Source organism: Lonchura striata, chromosome 3 (genome assembly GCF_050655825.1).
Source record: "Lonchura striata isolate lonStrDom1 chromosome 3, ASM5065582v1, whole genome shotgun sequence".
Lineage (NCBI taxonomy): Eukaryota > Metazoa > Chordata > Aves > Passeriformes > Estrildidae > Lonchura > Lonchura striata.
In genome coordinates, this window is record NC_140705.1 from 66,930,281 (window position 1) to 66,945,858 (window position 15,578).

Below are 15,578 nucleotides of genomic sequence, written 5' to 3' on the forward strand. Positions count from 1 at the left end.
ATCTGCATTAAATGCATATTAAAAAATGAAATCTGTTCAAAGGAGAGAGAATAAAATTTAGAAAATGCCACAGTCACTTATAGTCTTAAGGAGGTTTGGACTAGAAGACAAAAAGTCAACTGCATCTATATAGTTGCAATAGGATGTTGTTTGAGCACTATAATTTTTTCTGTGTGCATTTCTCTCAAATGAGTTAAAATTGAAGGAGGATGCAGAATGTTGGTAAGTTATAACACAGCAAATAACTGATAATGCAACATGAGTGTAAGAGCACTTGACCATGTGATCTTTAAATGATGCTAAATGAGACTGGCTTTCTCTATATTCAAAGCAAATTCTTAAATTTTGTTGCTGTGAATAACAAGTTTTGAAAATGTTTTCATATTTTCAGTAGCCTTCCAGGTAAAGTCACATATTACAAAATAAATCTCTTAGGAAATTAGAGTAATGGGGGTTGGGGTAAGTTTTAATTAATTGCTCCTTTTAAAAGTGTGAAATACTTCTCTGGATAAATGCTGCAGCTCTTTAGATAGTCATCATTATCTATCCTGTGTTACAGTAAAATGAGGTAGTCATTTACTTTTGCTGTGTTGAAGCTGTTTCATTGTTATTCTCCAGCATTTTTAAGAGAGTACAAGACTTGCCTTATTAAATTTACTTGATAATCAGCTCACAAGTCAGTCTGAACAGCATTTCCTTCCTAATGATATTTTCTTATCACTTAAAAGTAAACTGACAGAGGTGTCTCCATGTTTTGTGTCTGCTGCTCTGTTCTGAACATGAGCCATTTCACCTGGCTCATTTCCCTCTTCTATCCCAAGCCCACAGTAATGCTAAAAAGTACAGACTGCACAAAAAGTAACAGCAGTCATGTATCATGTTTTTCACATGTTGAAAATTTTCTCTTGCCTACTTATTTTACATGCTTAGCTTCAAATTCCTCTATGAACATTTGAGTAGTCCAGGAATTTTCTCTCCCATTTGTCTTTCTGTACCCTTTACCATCGAGTGACTCTTTGGAAGAAGAATTGTGTGGAGAATGTATGATATATTTTCTTTGCCCAAGTGCATAGGAAAGATTTCCTTGGCAACAACATGTTAGTAAGCAATTTGTATTTGAGAAATACTGATCCCTATTGCTTACCTGAACTCTGCTGGAGCACTGCATGTTGTCAGCATCTCTGGAAATCAACCCATAACTATGCGTCAATAGCTTGGGGCAAAACTGATAGCAGAGAAGCACTTTTGATACAAATTGTCATATTTATATATATATATATATATATATAAATATTTGTTACAATTCATGCCATGAGAATTTACAAAGGATGTATGAATAGTTTCTGGAGAGCTCTGCCATTCTATAATCTCAAACCTTGATTCTCAGTACCCATTTTTTCTACAGCTAATGTCAGAATATGTCAGCAACGACTCCTGCAATCAATTCTTTAAAGTCCTTAATACAGATCCCTCTGTTAAGGACCCATCTCTGAAAATTTTTTTGATTTTTAGGTATAGTAAGAAACAGACTTTTCCTACCAGAACTGAAGTAATTTACTAAACTGTTTCTAAGACTGGGTTGTGACTCCTTAAGTAAATGAGTTGCCTTTAAAAAGATACATATACAGAATGTATTGACTAAGATCTTGGTGACAGGACTAAGTGTCACTACAGTCTAACATGAATAACAGCTTCTCAAGAAAAATGTGATTGGTGTCAGTGCTTGCTATGCATAAAATTTGATCTGGGTAGAACCAAATCAAATGAGCTTTAGGAAAGACACTTATTAGCAGATAGGTGGAAGAGGTGACCTACAATATTTTTTCCCACTCTGAATTCATGTACCATTATATTTCTCTGCATAGATACATTATCCATTCATTAGAAGCTATCTCTGTCATATAAATGATGAAATTAAAGTCTCACTTCAACAAGCATGGCCTGAATTTCATTCTGATCCTTGCTGATTCTGACATTGACAAATCACTGTAATGAGGTCTCTGAAACCAGAAGGCATTTCCTGATAATGCTTTCCAGTCATCTCATCACTTCAGAGTTTTGTGCTTGCCTGAATTATTCTTTCCATAAAAACTGGTGAAAATACGTGTTTCTGCAGTACTGTTTTAAAAGCATTGATAATATGCATCTAGGTCCCTTATAAATAAAAATAAAATTTCTTACCAGAATTCTGATATTTCTAAATATAACGTGGAATTTTCTGAATTGCTTTCAAGTTGCTATGTTGAGTAAGCTAATTAGGTTTCATAGACTATCATGCGTTGGAAGGGAATCACAGGGAACATTGAAGTCCAGCTCCTGGCCCTGCACAGGACACCCCAAGAATCACACCATTGCCTGAGAGTATTGTTCAAACACTTCTTGAACTCTGTCAGGCTTGGTGCTGTGACCACTTCCCTGGGGAGCCTGTTCCAGTGCCCAACCACCCTCTGAGTGATGAACCTTTTCTATATATCCAGCCTGAACCTCCCTGGACACAGCTTCCAGCTTTGTCACTGGTCACTACAGAGAGGAGATCAGTGCCTGCCCCTCCTCTTCACCTGAAAATTAAGCTGTGAACTGCAATGAGATCTCCCCTAAGTGTTCTCTTTTCTAGGCTAAAAAGCCAAGGGACCTCAGCCCCTCCTCATGTGACTTCCCTCATCCCATCACCATGAGGGATCCAGATTAGAAAGGTGTGGAGGAGCCAACACTGGTGCGCTGCTGTGATCACTGTGGCATGTCTTCTCCAGCACTGGAGTCCCTGTGGGCTCTGTGGCTGTTTGAATGCTAACCCTAATGGAATCTTAGTGCTGAGGCTGAGGTCTCCATTACTATGAGTGTTCCAGGTTAGAAGGGTGTGAAGGCAGCAATGCTGGCACTCTGACATGCTCTACTTTGCATGCTTTTTCCTGCCCCATTGTCCCTGGAACTGTAGGCTTTCTGAATATCTGAAAATATAACCATAATGGCAAGTTGAAAGCATTATGATAATATGAAGAAGCATGAAATGATTCAATGGATGTATTTTAAATTGTACTTGACAATTGGATATTCTTTGTCTGATCTTGGGTTACCTTTCTCCCATACCCATTTTTTGTCACCCTGTAGCATTTTCCAAGGCCACCATCATCTGGTACTTCTGTATGCTGAAGATGAATTTGCCTTTTTCTAATTCTTGATCTCTTTGGTAGCTCTTGCTCTTTGTTTATGTAAGAAAGTCCTCTGCTTGTGTAAATCTAGAATTAAATTGCTCTCCTGAAGTGTTATAGGAAAGAATAGGATCAGGAAATAGACTGGAGATGGGGAGAAGTGTTTTATAAGTTAAGCTTTTGACAATTTGGCAGTTTAATGTACATAAACCTGATCATGGACTTCCTTCTAATTTAATTTTATTAGCATTTACTTAAAATTGTAATTCTTTTGTAGATACACAGGGCTCTGTGATGACCCATTTTTAAGACTAAGTGAAACTCAATAGCTGTCGCTAAGGGCCATTTTTTTTTCTATTGACTAAGAGCAGAGGTGACCTAAAGATGGTATGAAATAGCCCTAGAAATCCCAATGTTTAAATAAAAGAGTTGATTTCATGCTTTACATCCTGCAGTCACGTTTTGTGGTGATTGTCCTGTAATTTTCCATCTGAAGCAGGCACTTGCATATACTGTCTGCCTGCAGGGCACTTTGAAACCCTTAGACCTTGCAGTATTTGCTGTTTACTTTGCTCTTTAGATACAGACTAGGCTTATATCTGGTGACTCTGAAAACAGGATTTTGGCTCAGGGAGTACATAAATTTAACCTGGCCTCTGTGGAGGTAACGAGTGTTCACTGAAAGCAGCTCACCATCGGGGATGAATCCAGCTGTGAGCCCACTGGCTCTGGCACAGTTATGGAAGAAGTTTGTGTACATGGTGGTGGGGGTGTAGGTGCCATAATATGTGGTCCTCAGAGGCCCAGTTGAACTTCCGTTGAATTTAGCTGTGGCCTTTGCTCCACTCTGGCAAAAGAGATGATTTAGCCCCTGTTTTGCAACATGATAAAACTCCCCAGTGTGGGTTTTGGGTGAAAGTTCTGGGTTTGGTTTTTGGTGGTTTTTTTTGTTTGTTTTTTTTTTTTTTTTTAATAAGTGTGTATAATATAATATGCACTCAGCCAGTTTCTTGAGTCTAGGATGAAATGTGTCATAATCTCTATAATCTTACGTAAAGAAAAAATCTATAGAGGTTTCTTAGGAGCTTTCAAATGCAAGTGAACAGTCAAGAATAGGAAACATGTAGCAAACCATGAAAATAGTTTTTTTGGATGTGACAGTTTAAAATCTTGCAGGAGGGAAAGTACAGGCATCCTCTCTATGCGACTCTGGCTTTGTAGTCTCACTTGAAACTCTCAGATATTTTGTGAATGCCTAAACAGAATTTTCAAGAGCTAGTAGACTCTAATTACTGCGCAGCTACAGAAATGTGTTTCAATACTTGTTTGTTGTTCAAATACCCATTTATAAATATCACTGACCATCTTTCATTATGAAATGTTACAAATTAATATGGCCTTTAAAATTATTGGCGAATCTGCTCTCTTATGGTAATCAGTCACTTCTAAAGCACAAGCTATAGCATCTAATATATAATTCACTTTAGTAGAGGCAATTATGTTGATTGCAAAATCCATCCGAAGACACTGGCTCTAAAAATAAGTGTGTAAGGCAGTCCATATTTAGCAAATTGAGGTTATTAATCAGACCCTGTTTCTTGCATATCAGTCATCCCCATGGTGAGCATTTTTCATCACCATTGTTGGGAGTGGGGTAGACAAGAACTCAGATTGGCAAGAGTGCAGGCAGGAGCAAGGTAGCAGCATGGTTAGGCTACAGGGCTGGTTAGAGATCTATCTACAACACAACTCAAGCCTGTTCCAGGGGTAGTAGCTAGGCTTGAGCTCAGTTCCTGGGTACAGGCCTCAGTGGACCTCCTAGATGGGTTCCTCGATGGAATTAGGGCCCTGACCAGAACCTTTGTGGAATAGATAAATAGAGAACTATATACAGAAATAGAGAGCTTTAGTTGGAGATCCTTCCTGCAGGCTGCACTTGTGAAACTGTAAAAGCACTGTCAACATATGGGATTGGAAAAGCAGGCACTGTAATTCATGAAATTCTGGGAGATCCTGACTCTGCTTTGAGAGGGAAATTGATTGACATCCTCGAAATCCAGCTACTGGACAAGTACAGTTACTTCATGTGTGATTTGGTGCAGAAAAGGAGTGGTGCCTGTGAAAGGTGGGAGCATCCACATTTCAAATCTCATAATCCTAAAAGTCAGAAGAACGAAATCTCACTAATCTATGTCTTCAAATGATTTGGCTGAAAATGAAGGTGATTTTCACATTCTTGCTTTCCGACATGCTACTGATTTTTTACAGATAAGTCGAATAATATGATAGCGTAAACTGGTGAAGACAAATTCCTGAGCTGCTGCCAATTTTTTGTGGCAGTACAGTTAGCTGTTAAATAGAGGCTCAAACATGCACTTTTAGGAGGATGTAATTGTTATCACATAGCAATGGCAATAAATTGAGTCAGAGTAGGAATGTCCTCCAGCACTTTTTTCTCCTACACTTGTGGATATGCTGTACTTTCCACAATAGTAATTTTTCCTTGGGCATATTCTACCCTATTCACAGTGGCACATATAAACATTTCTGGCATAAGGAATTGAAGCCACAGGTGTTTTAACCATTAGGCTCCTCTGAAGGGGAAGGGATCTGGATATTTCAGTTAAAAAAATGGGTCTGAGGGATGAATATGATTTTTTGAATCCTGTCCAAGTTATGTTCATACTGAAAACCAAACATCTTTATATGGACTCTTTACTATGGATTGGGAGCAAAGAGGGCTATTAAAAGAACCCTGCAGGGAAAATAACTGAGTTATACACTGAAGACACAGTATTAAATTAATAATGTGTCAAGCTAATTCATCTCCTGGTGATCTGCTGGTTATTTTGCCGGTGTTGAAATTTCTGTTATCTGAAGATACTTTTTTGATGAAACCTATCTTGACAAAAAGATGAACAGTCAGCTACCTCTGGAACAAGAATTTTTGTAGGAGGTAGAAGGAAATATAATCCTAAAATTTGCCCATAATGGGACTCAAGGAAAAGCTGAATTAACTAAAAGTGCCTGTACTGGAACTATAAGAATGTGGTTTAAAAGTTTTGACCAAGTGCAGGAACAGGGACCTTTTTTCTTTCTATTCAGTTGGTATTAAATTGGTAGACAAATTTTGACCCCCGGAATTCTCAGAACTGTCTACACACTTATACAAAGTGTGTATTGTATTGCTAATATTTACAAGGGGCTTAGGAATTTTTTTTTCTTTTTCAATGAAATAATGGATTTTGAAGGAAAAGAGGAGGATGCTTCACTGTGAAAGAAGCTAAATGACAAAGACCATCTCTGTCCTCAAGAGTCTGTTTCCAGTATTCTGATTGTGAATGCAGTCTAGGTACAAAAAGTCCAAAGTTCATCCCCTCATCTTTTTGTGATGTTTCAGCAGGCATGCCAATGTATTAGTGTAAGTGTATAATAATATTGCAATGCATGAAAGCTATAGAAGCTGTCTGGTGTGTGTGACGTGGATATGTATCTGTCTTTGTAGATTTTGTAGACACAGAAACTGCCTTGGAACCAGAGGGTATGTGAGGAGGCAGGGAATAGAGAAAGAGACCGTGGCTTCTTATGAGAGTGGAAAGTGAAATATTATGAAAGAAAATAGACCAAATAACACACATGAAAAGAGGAGGGGAAGAAAAGAAAAAAAATTGCATTAAAATATAACTCCTCTTATATAAAGTAACACCTTTAATTGCAGGTAGAAGTGCTTGTAATCAACTAAACTAAAAGAACATTCACTGGAATGGGTTTGCATACATTTGCAGGCGTCTTGTCAGGAATAAATATTTCCATGGAATCTTAAATGATATTTGAGTTGACTAACTTAATATTCAAATCTATATCTAAAATGAGCACCTCCCTCTTCCTAGTTAGAAAGAATTAAGTTCCTATGTGAAGTTATTTTCCAGAGGGGCTTTGCTCCTGTAGTAGACCAGCTGGAAGTCAGGGAGCAGAAACATTCCTAAGCACAAGCAGTGACTATGACTCTTTTTGACTGTAGTGATGACAGATAAGTTAAGGTTTTATCACCTACTCTGATCACAAGATTAATCCATCTCACATGAGCAGTGCTCTGAAGTAATGAAGTGGGTAAATATTGCACAATTAGGAATTGTGCTGTACTCATTGTCTCACTGGTGGGGGAATCTGTAAAATATTCTGAGTTGTTTGGAAAGTATTTTCTGCTAAATAAAGTCTGTTGAAAATGCACTTCAGCATTTTATTACCAAAGATTCTGCTCTGTCTGAATGAAGTGGAGGAAGGACAGGTCTTCTGAAGGATTTTTTTATTTAGAAAATAAATGAAATAATATTTTTTTCTCATATGTAACAGATGACACTTCCTTTTTTTTCAATTTTTGGTTTCACATAATTTTTTAGTTTAAGTATCAGTTATAGCAGACTAATCTGTATGAGACATGAATTTTATCTAGAATTATTTTTTAGCTAAAATCTCAGGTTGAAAGTTTGTGTTTTCTAAATAGAGAGTCAAAATAAATAAAACCATGTATTCACATTCTTATAGTCCTGTTTGGTTAATACAGCAGCAGCTCCTGCTAAAACTCCTATGCATTATGAGTTATACACAGACAGTTTGAAAAATGTCTTTGCCATTTTTCTTTAATGTGCTAGTTCCCTGGCCATTAAAAAACCCTGACCTCAAGTACCTCATGAATTTTGCACATGATGTCTGTTGCATAAAGCAGATTTTATTATTATTTAATGAACCTATGTATCTGATCCACTATTTCAGTTACAATCCTGGTAGCCTTGATCCCCTCTTTAAAGCTTTCAAGAACAAAGGGAGAAATCAAACCAAAACAAGCTAGCTTTAAACCAGACATGAAGCTTTTAGTTCTAATCTGCCATGTTTGTGAGATAGTAGCAAATTATGTTTATTTTATTCTGTTCCAGCTGTTTACCTCTGCAAGCGGACAATGCAAAACAAAGCAAGGCTAGAACTAGCAGATTATGAAGCTGTAAGTACCTGGTAAAAAGTAAATTTCTGTGCTGGGCCTGAAGAGCCTGTGAAATAATGTGAATCATGAGAACTATGGACATTTTGTGTGAAAATCTATTACTTATCCAGTTCTTCCAGCTTGTGGGTCTAACGCTGCTCAGTAGTCTTAAATCACATTTGAGAGATGATAATGAAGGCTAACTGGACAAATGCTGAGATTACAGTCCATCTCTATTCTTACTCTGCTCAGATCCCCATGCCAGGATCACAAATAACTTCACAAATCCCAGCTACACCATGAGTGTTTGGAAGTGGTTCCTCTCTACATCATTTAAGGTTTGAACAAAGGATCCCTGACAACATTTCCAAAAGCTCTTGATAGATGTAGGAATGTAAATCTTATTCCTTATAAGTGATGCTGACACTTGAGCCTTTTCCCATCAGCTAGATGAGAGGCAAAGAGGGTCAGACTAGAGGCATTCCTACTCCCTGACAGCTGTGCTGTGCCTTGAGCAAGGTAAGATAATTGGGGCCAGGAAGAGCTTGAAAAAGAGGGAGTTGGATTAACTGATGAGGATGGCATTTGATAAGAAGAGAGATGTCTCAAATTCCAACTCTATCCCCAAAAAGTTTCTGAATTTTTCATGAACCTGTCAACATAAAATTCACAAACAGCCCTGTCTCTGTGCTGAAAGCTGTCCAGCTGTGCTGCTGTGACCTGATAGCAGGATAGTCAGCCAGGCCTCTCAACACACCAGGTACTCCAGCCACTGCACCATGCTGACACACTGTATTGCTTCTTTTGGCACAAGCTTGTTTTTCAGTGTACTGCATTGTGGGGCATGCAGAATTTAACACTCACATGCCTTAGAAAACTCCCCTTCAATGTACAATCCATGAGAGCCTTTTCTGGTATTGACAAGATCTCTAGAAAGGCTGCTCTTCTCTTTCTGTAGTCTTCATTTTCAGTAAGTATGGCACAGAGATACGTTTGCAATGCATAGAAATATAGTAAAAACAACACTTTTGTGAAGAAGACTGCATACTGCTGCTGTTAAAGCTGGGAAGAGATTTAGAAAGCCCTGCTGGAGACAGTGAAAATGTTCCATCATCAATGGAAGAAAGAATTTTGCAATGATTTTTAAATTTTCTTCCCGTTATTAGTAGTAGACTGTAGGATAGAGACATTTCCTGTACAATATTGAAGAACTATGCAGCATTTTTAAAAATGAAGATAGCTGTGGAAGTTTGGCTATACTACCAAAAATGGCAGCCAAAACTGTGCAGTGGAAACCATTTGCATAGATGACTGATGAGGAATTGTCATGTGGATAACCCGGTATGGAGATATTTGCTGTTATCTTTCATTATCACATACTTTCATAACAAGGATGTTTCTTTGACTATTTCAAAATTGCTAAGATAATATGCAGTATATAAAAAGGTTGCAGAAATCCCATGTTCGGCTGAAGGATGCATCTATCCTTTCTATTAGAGTTTCAAAACTGAAATAGTTGAGGCATTCAAAAATATTCCATCTCATTTGGTGTCAAGAAAAAACTTTGTATCAGATAACTAAGGTCCATTTACACCGACACAAATATCATGATTTTTATTACATCTTGGTGAGGGGGAGGTGAGGAGAGGAGGGAAAGATAAAGCCAGAACCTATTAAAGAGTAAATAACTTGCAACCTAACCTACTAAAAATGTGATGTATTTTCAGGAGAGTTTGGCCAGGCTACAGCGAGCTTTTGCTCGGAAATGGGAATTTATTTTTATGCAAGCTGAAGCACAAGCAAAGTAAGTTCCTTTGGAGATAAGCATGATTTTTGAAGTGGGGGAAAGTGGCTGGACACATTTTATGTTTAAAATTACTGTCCTCAACACTGTTTCTTTTAAATATCTTATGACATTGGCAGAGTTGACAAGAAGAGAGACAAGATAGAGAGGAAGATTCTTGACAGTCAGGAGAGAGCATTTTGGGATGTGCACCGTCCAGTGGTGAGTGCTGGTGGGGCCAGCGGGTCTGTGAGCAGGGCTGCTGATAAATGTCACCTCTGTGGAGCTTTGGGGTAGCCTGGGCACAAGTAAAACAGCACTAGGGTGGGGGGTTGGGGCTTGCCTCCCTCTTTTAAGGATCTAGAGTTTATATGAATCTGGTATTGTAGACTTCAGATGTGTGTGCATCCAGTTCATGATTTTTAGTGAATAGATGTGTTGTGCCTGGTTTCTTGAATCAGAAAGTACCTGTCTTTGATTATTATAATCTCAAAGGTTTCCTGGGGTATGAGTCACACAACCAAAATTATCAGCATAACTAAAAATATCCTTAAATAAGTCTGACTATTTTTCTTTTTTAGTCTGCTTTTTTGCTTGCTAAGCCTTTTAACTTCACTCTAGTTATGTTTCCAAGCTATTTTTGAAGTATGTAAAGGTAAGATATTGGCTTTGAGCTGTGGGAGTCACTGTCTAAACAAGATTTGTCTGAGTTCTTTGTCAAAGTCCATCTGAAACAAAACTTTAAAAAAGACAGTTTCTTACATATTCAACTATATTTTAGCGCTAAAAGTTGTGAAAAAGAATGTAAATTGTTACAATAATTCAAATTAAACTGTATTTATTTGTTTTGCTTTACTATAGTGCAATATTGGCTTCCCTTACCTAGAGTTAAGCTTTCCTTTTCTGTTTATGCAGTTTAGTATCATTACCAATGAAATCATCTATGAACTACATCTTTTGCTTTGACACTGGGGAAAGCTACTTTTAGTGGGGAAGTAAAATTAGGTGAAAACACATGTGGAAGAGTAGAATGCAATGAGAAAGTTTAAATAAAAAAATAATAATTTTGACCACAGCTTACATTTGTGACTGTGGAACTGAAGTGGTCATAGAAGAAATGGATTTTTAGGTAGGATTTAGAATGTCAGGTAGGGAAAATAACTTGATGTGAATGATTCCAGCCACAGGAAATAGATTCAAAAAGACTGGGACATTATTGTCTAATCACTGACATAAAACAAAGAAGGAGAACAGAAAGCAGTTTTCCATCTGGTGTAGACTGGAGCTACACAGGGAATAAGCAGAAAGTATCTGTGGACCTGAGACCTGTGAAGGTGCAGAGAGCTTTTATATTTGCTGCAGAAATGGATCTAAAGGTTTTGAATCTGAGAACGAGATGTTATTTTCAGGTTTGGAAAAGATAATTTGTTGAAGCTTCAAGAGAGTAAAAGGGACTAGGACAAGAGGAAATTGAATCTGATTAAGAGCTTTGGCTGAACTGTGGATAAATCTGCCTGGTCCAGCAGATGTTTTTAATCTGGCTGTAAACATACCTAGGAAATATTAGAGGCAAAAGACTGGCTTACAGTCAGCAATGTAGGCTTCTGGCTTTAGAAGATATAAATAGATGAATGGAGAGGTTCATACTTTGGCTAAACTGCTCTTCTCAAGAGTCATTGAAATAAAATTTTTGAAAACAGCGTTATGAATTTCCTGTCACAGTAAAATCCAAAAGCTTCTTTTGAAAAGAATGAAAGATAAAACACAAAAAAGACTGAAAAGAGGAATGTGATGCTAGAGCTAGTTACAATTTGTAATGGATTTTCAAGCCTACTGAAGGCCTCCCAAAAACTTACAGAAATGCTGCTGTAACTCTGGAGAGCCAAATTTTTTGAACATTTTTTAAGGTAATGTTTGGATGAGAATCTGTGTATAATGCTTATTTTTATTTACAGTGTTTCACCGTTTGATAAAAGTTCAGAGGATAGGGGCAGTGACAACATATTTCGAAATCCCAATGTAACTTTTTTTTTTACTGAAAACGAGTTTTGAGTTTCAAATGTTTCATTATGCTTGGTTGGTTGGTTGGTTGAAGGTGAGTAAATAAATATTTTTCAGGGTTTTCTTGCAGGCATCCTCGTCTTTAGTTGCTTTGTTGCTATATTTGTTACCTACCTAGCTACAGTACTGATACATATATTATACATGTAAAATATATTATACATGTAAAATATAAACTATGAATATTACATTTGCATTGTATTTCAACTTCAAGTTGGTGAAGGGAACAGAAGAGGGAAGCAAGCCATCATTCCTAAAGGACAGTGCAGCAGTGCACTACAGGAATGGGAGGCATGAGAGCAGCTGTATGCCAGTGGAGCCAGGAGAATGGTGATGCAGAAAAAGGGATGATTAGGTGCGGGAATGATTATGCTCCTGCACGGTGGGGGTGTAGGGAGGCAGAGATCTCTGAAGCTTGCTCTTGGGGAGAGAGGTTTATTGGAGGATTCAGGAATGCCCAAGCCTCGTGCTCTCAGGCGTAGCACATGGCTGGGCTTAGAAGGACGGGGGAGGGGAGAGAGAAACGGAGGGTTTAGGGGGGGAGGAAGTCCAAGAGAGGAGGAGAGGGCCAAGAGAGGGAGGAAGTCGAAGAGGCCGCATGGCCGCTCGGAGCCCCCTTATCAGGGGCTCCCAGGTGGGCTGGGACAAGGCATGGGCCAATGGGGTTACAGACTCTGTTTTAGGGGCAGGTACAGAGGTGCAGGATGAGCCACAATCTTTTGCGGGGTGGGATGGAACAGTCCATTTCACTCCATGATTCATCCAAGGGCAGAAGTGACATTCAGCTAGCTAAGATAACAATCATGTCTATCTATCCTCTGCAACAATTAGGTATCAGAAATGTCACTGTGACTCATAGGTTTAAAATAAAGTAAATGAACCAAGGTTTGACATGCAAAGAGGATTTGCCTCAAAAAACCACAACTGTTTCATTGGTGCCAAGTTGAATGCAACCCTTCAGGTGATTACAGAAGTTCTAGAAGATTTGTGCCAAAATCTGAGGGACAGACAAATTCTTGAAAGTCATTGTGGCTGTTACTTTTGATTGGCTGGCCCATAATTTTTCCTAGGTCTTCATACTGAGATGATCCTTGGAGATAAGCCAGAGAAATTGGATTTGGAAAGTTTCATTCAAATAATCATATATTCAATTTTCTTCTGAGAGCCAGTTAAGAGAACAGCTGTTTAGTTTCCATTCTGATGTTTAATAAATAAATATTGGAGGGGGGGACTGGGGTTTGTTATGTGTATTTCAGGGTATGTGGAGTGCAATCTTGGTCATTTCTGTAAATCCCCAATTTTTACTTTATGTAGAAAGATCTTAGCTTGCAGTTATAAAGTATATGGCTGAGCTTTAGCTGTAGATAACTGCAGCCTGCAGAGACATTCCCAAACAAGTTTTAATTTTACTAGCCCAGCCATAGAAAAACCATGGAAATTTGTGTCAGGGAGAGCTGTATAAACTCCTTTGCAATCCTGAGCAGCAGGCCTAGGATAAAGTCCATGCTAAGGTACAGTCAGTATCTGTCATAGGTCTGAGATTTGTATTATTCATATATAGTGATGCATTTCTCTTTTTGATGGCAGAGTTTTCACCTGCCTAGAAAGTATATTATTTTCACAATTTTGATACTTCTATTGATAACAGACTGTGGAAACAAGCGAAAATTGTTTAGGAGGAGTAAAGTGTTAGTTAGAAACAATAACAAATCAAGCTAAATTGGGGAAGTGATTTACTTTACAGGAGATAAAATGAGATACTGCTTTTGTTCAAAAAGAAATGTCATGCTCTTTATTAAAGCCTTTGAAAGAGACCTTGTTTCATCTTTCCTGAATTATTATCTCTTTTTAAACCCCATAATCTTACACTTGTTAAAAAGGGACAATCATGTACTAAAGCAGTAAATCCTCTAAAACATTCTCAAACCCACACTAAATACAGTCAGAGCAAAGTAGCTGTGGTTGTTCTAAAATTAACTCTTTTAGGTAACAAGCAAGATGGCTGATCTCTTGCTGCTACAAATTATTCACTTCTCTTCCTGAGTTATACATTTATGCAATAAAAAAGGCCTTTTGGATACTTGCTGAGATTCAGATTAATTCAGAAGATAATGGGGGAGGAGGTATCCTTTCCTTTGAAAGTCACTTATATACTTTGTAACTGTAAAAACTTGAAAAAGCATTTCATTTTCTCCAACGCCTCTCTGACCTTTTCCATCAGTCTGTGTTGGTTGTATTACAGTCACATTTAGCAGGTTTCTGTGCAGCTGATTTTAAAATGAAGATGGGAAATACGCAACGGATGTGCTAGAAAACTGCATTGGCCTGTGCTCCTCTCCAAAGTTTAAACACTGGCTGTGGTTTAGTCACAGTGTGATTTGATAAAGCATGAGCATGAGTCAAAGTGTGAGCCACTTCTTTCATTCTGCCATTTATAGCTTGGTGAAACCCAATCCACAGGACTTCTATTCCCATTACTGTTACTGGTTTGCTGGATTATGGTGATTATTTTGGTTCTTTGGGAAAACATGGCTATAAAGTATTGATAAAGGTCAGACTTCATGACCTTCAAGGTCTATTCCAACCTAGATGATTCTATGATTTTATGAAAAACAAAAAATGTATTTGTGCAATTTAATACATGACAGCAAAGTATGTGAGTATATGAGTATGGGTTTATGTGCTCCTTTGCATTGTTTCCTAGGAAAACTAGGAAAACAGTGTTTTTCAAATGTTTTAAACTTTGTCACACATCTCACACCTTTTGCTTCTATTTTTATGAGTCTCTGTGTCCAGTAATTTAATTTCCTATTTTTTTTTTAATTGTATTTTATGTGGTCTGAACATGACCCTTGACATCTGACCTGGCAGGTAACACTACCAAGAGCTGAGGGCCAGGCAATAGGTTCTTCTGTATTTTAACAATTATTTAATCCTGTCCTTCAAGATCAGCCTCAGAGAGTTGTCAAAACAGTGAATTTACCTTGGATAAGATGGTGCACGCCTGCATTTCACACTCAATGCTAGACTTTTCTGGGCCAGTCACTTCTTTAGCCAGAGAACACTTTTCTCTGCTTTTTCATAATATTTTCAGAAAATTTATAAATTATTTCAGAAACAAATGTGAATCATGCCAACAAACTTCTCTAGTGATATATACACACATATAATTTTCTTCTTTTGCTCCTGTTTGGCCATATATCCTCACAAGGGAGTTACCTCTACAGCAGACAGTGAATGCAGCCAAACCAGGAATTTCATTATTTATGATCCATACTTGCATGTAGTTGAGGCACATATTTATAAGCCCTCTAGCAGGTCTACTAAGATCTTTGTAGAAGATTTTGTACTCACATTATTTAGCATTTTTATTTAGTCTAATACTTGAGTTAAGGTGGGGCAGATGGGGAAAAAGAAGGCAAGTTTCTTGCAAGAGTGCAACAAAACAAATTTTTAGAAGTTAAAATTGAGAGGTAACAAGCTGTGAAATAGTTAATTAATGAGATGGTGGAAGGACACCAAGAAAAAGGATATGAAAATATGGTTTTGAGCAATACCTAGTTCTGTGTAAAACTAGGAAAGCAACCTGAAGAAGTAAGTATAAGGA

General features: G+C 37.8%; 1 protein-coding gene across 12 annotated transcripts in view; it reads left to right on the forward strand.

Annotated features, from left to right (window-relative positions):
* The window catches only part of RGS7 (regulator of G protein signaling 7), a 275,082-nt gene that overhangs the window by 186,930 nt on the left and 72,574 nt on the right, over positions 1–15,578 (forward strand). For all 12 annotated transcript variants that reach the window (XR_014954280.1, XM_085576739.1, XM_085576745.1 and 9 more), the window contains 3 exons: positions 8,084–8,148; positions 9,855–9,931; positions 10,051–10,132. Coding sequence is in view for 11 of the 12 variants with exons in the window: in XM_085576739.1 (XP_085432865.1) it covers positions 8,084–8,148; positions 9,855–9,931; positions 10,051–10,132 (224 nt within the window). In the remaining variant the exon portion in view is untranslated. The remainder of the gene's footprint in view (positions 1–8,083; positions 8,149–9,854; positions 9,932–10,050; positions 10,133–15,578) is intronic.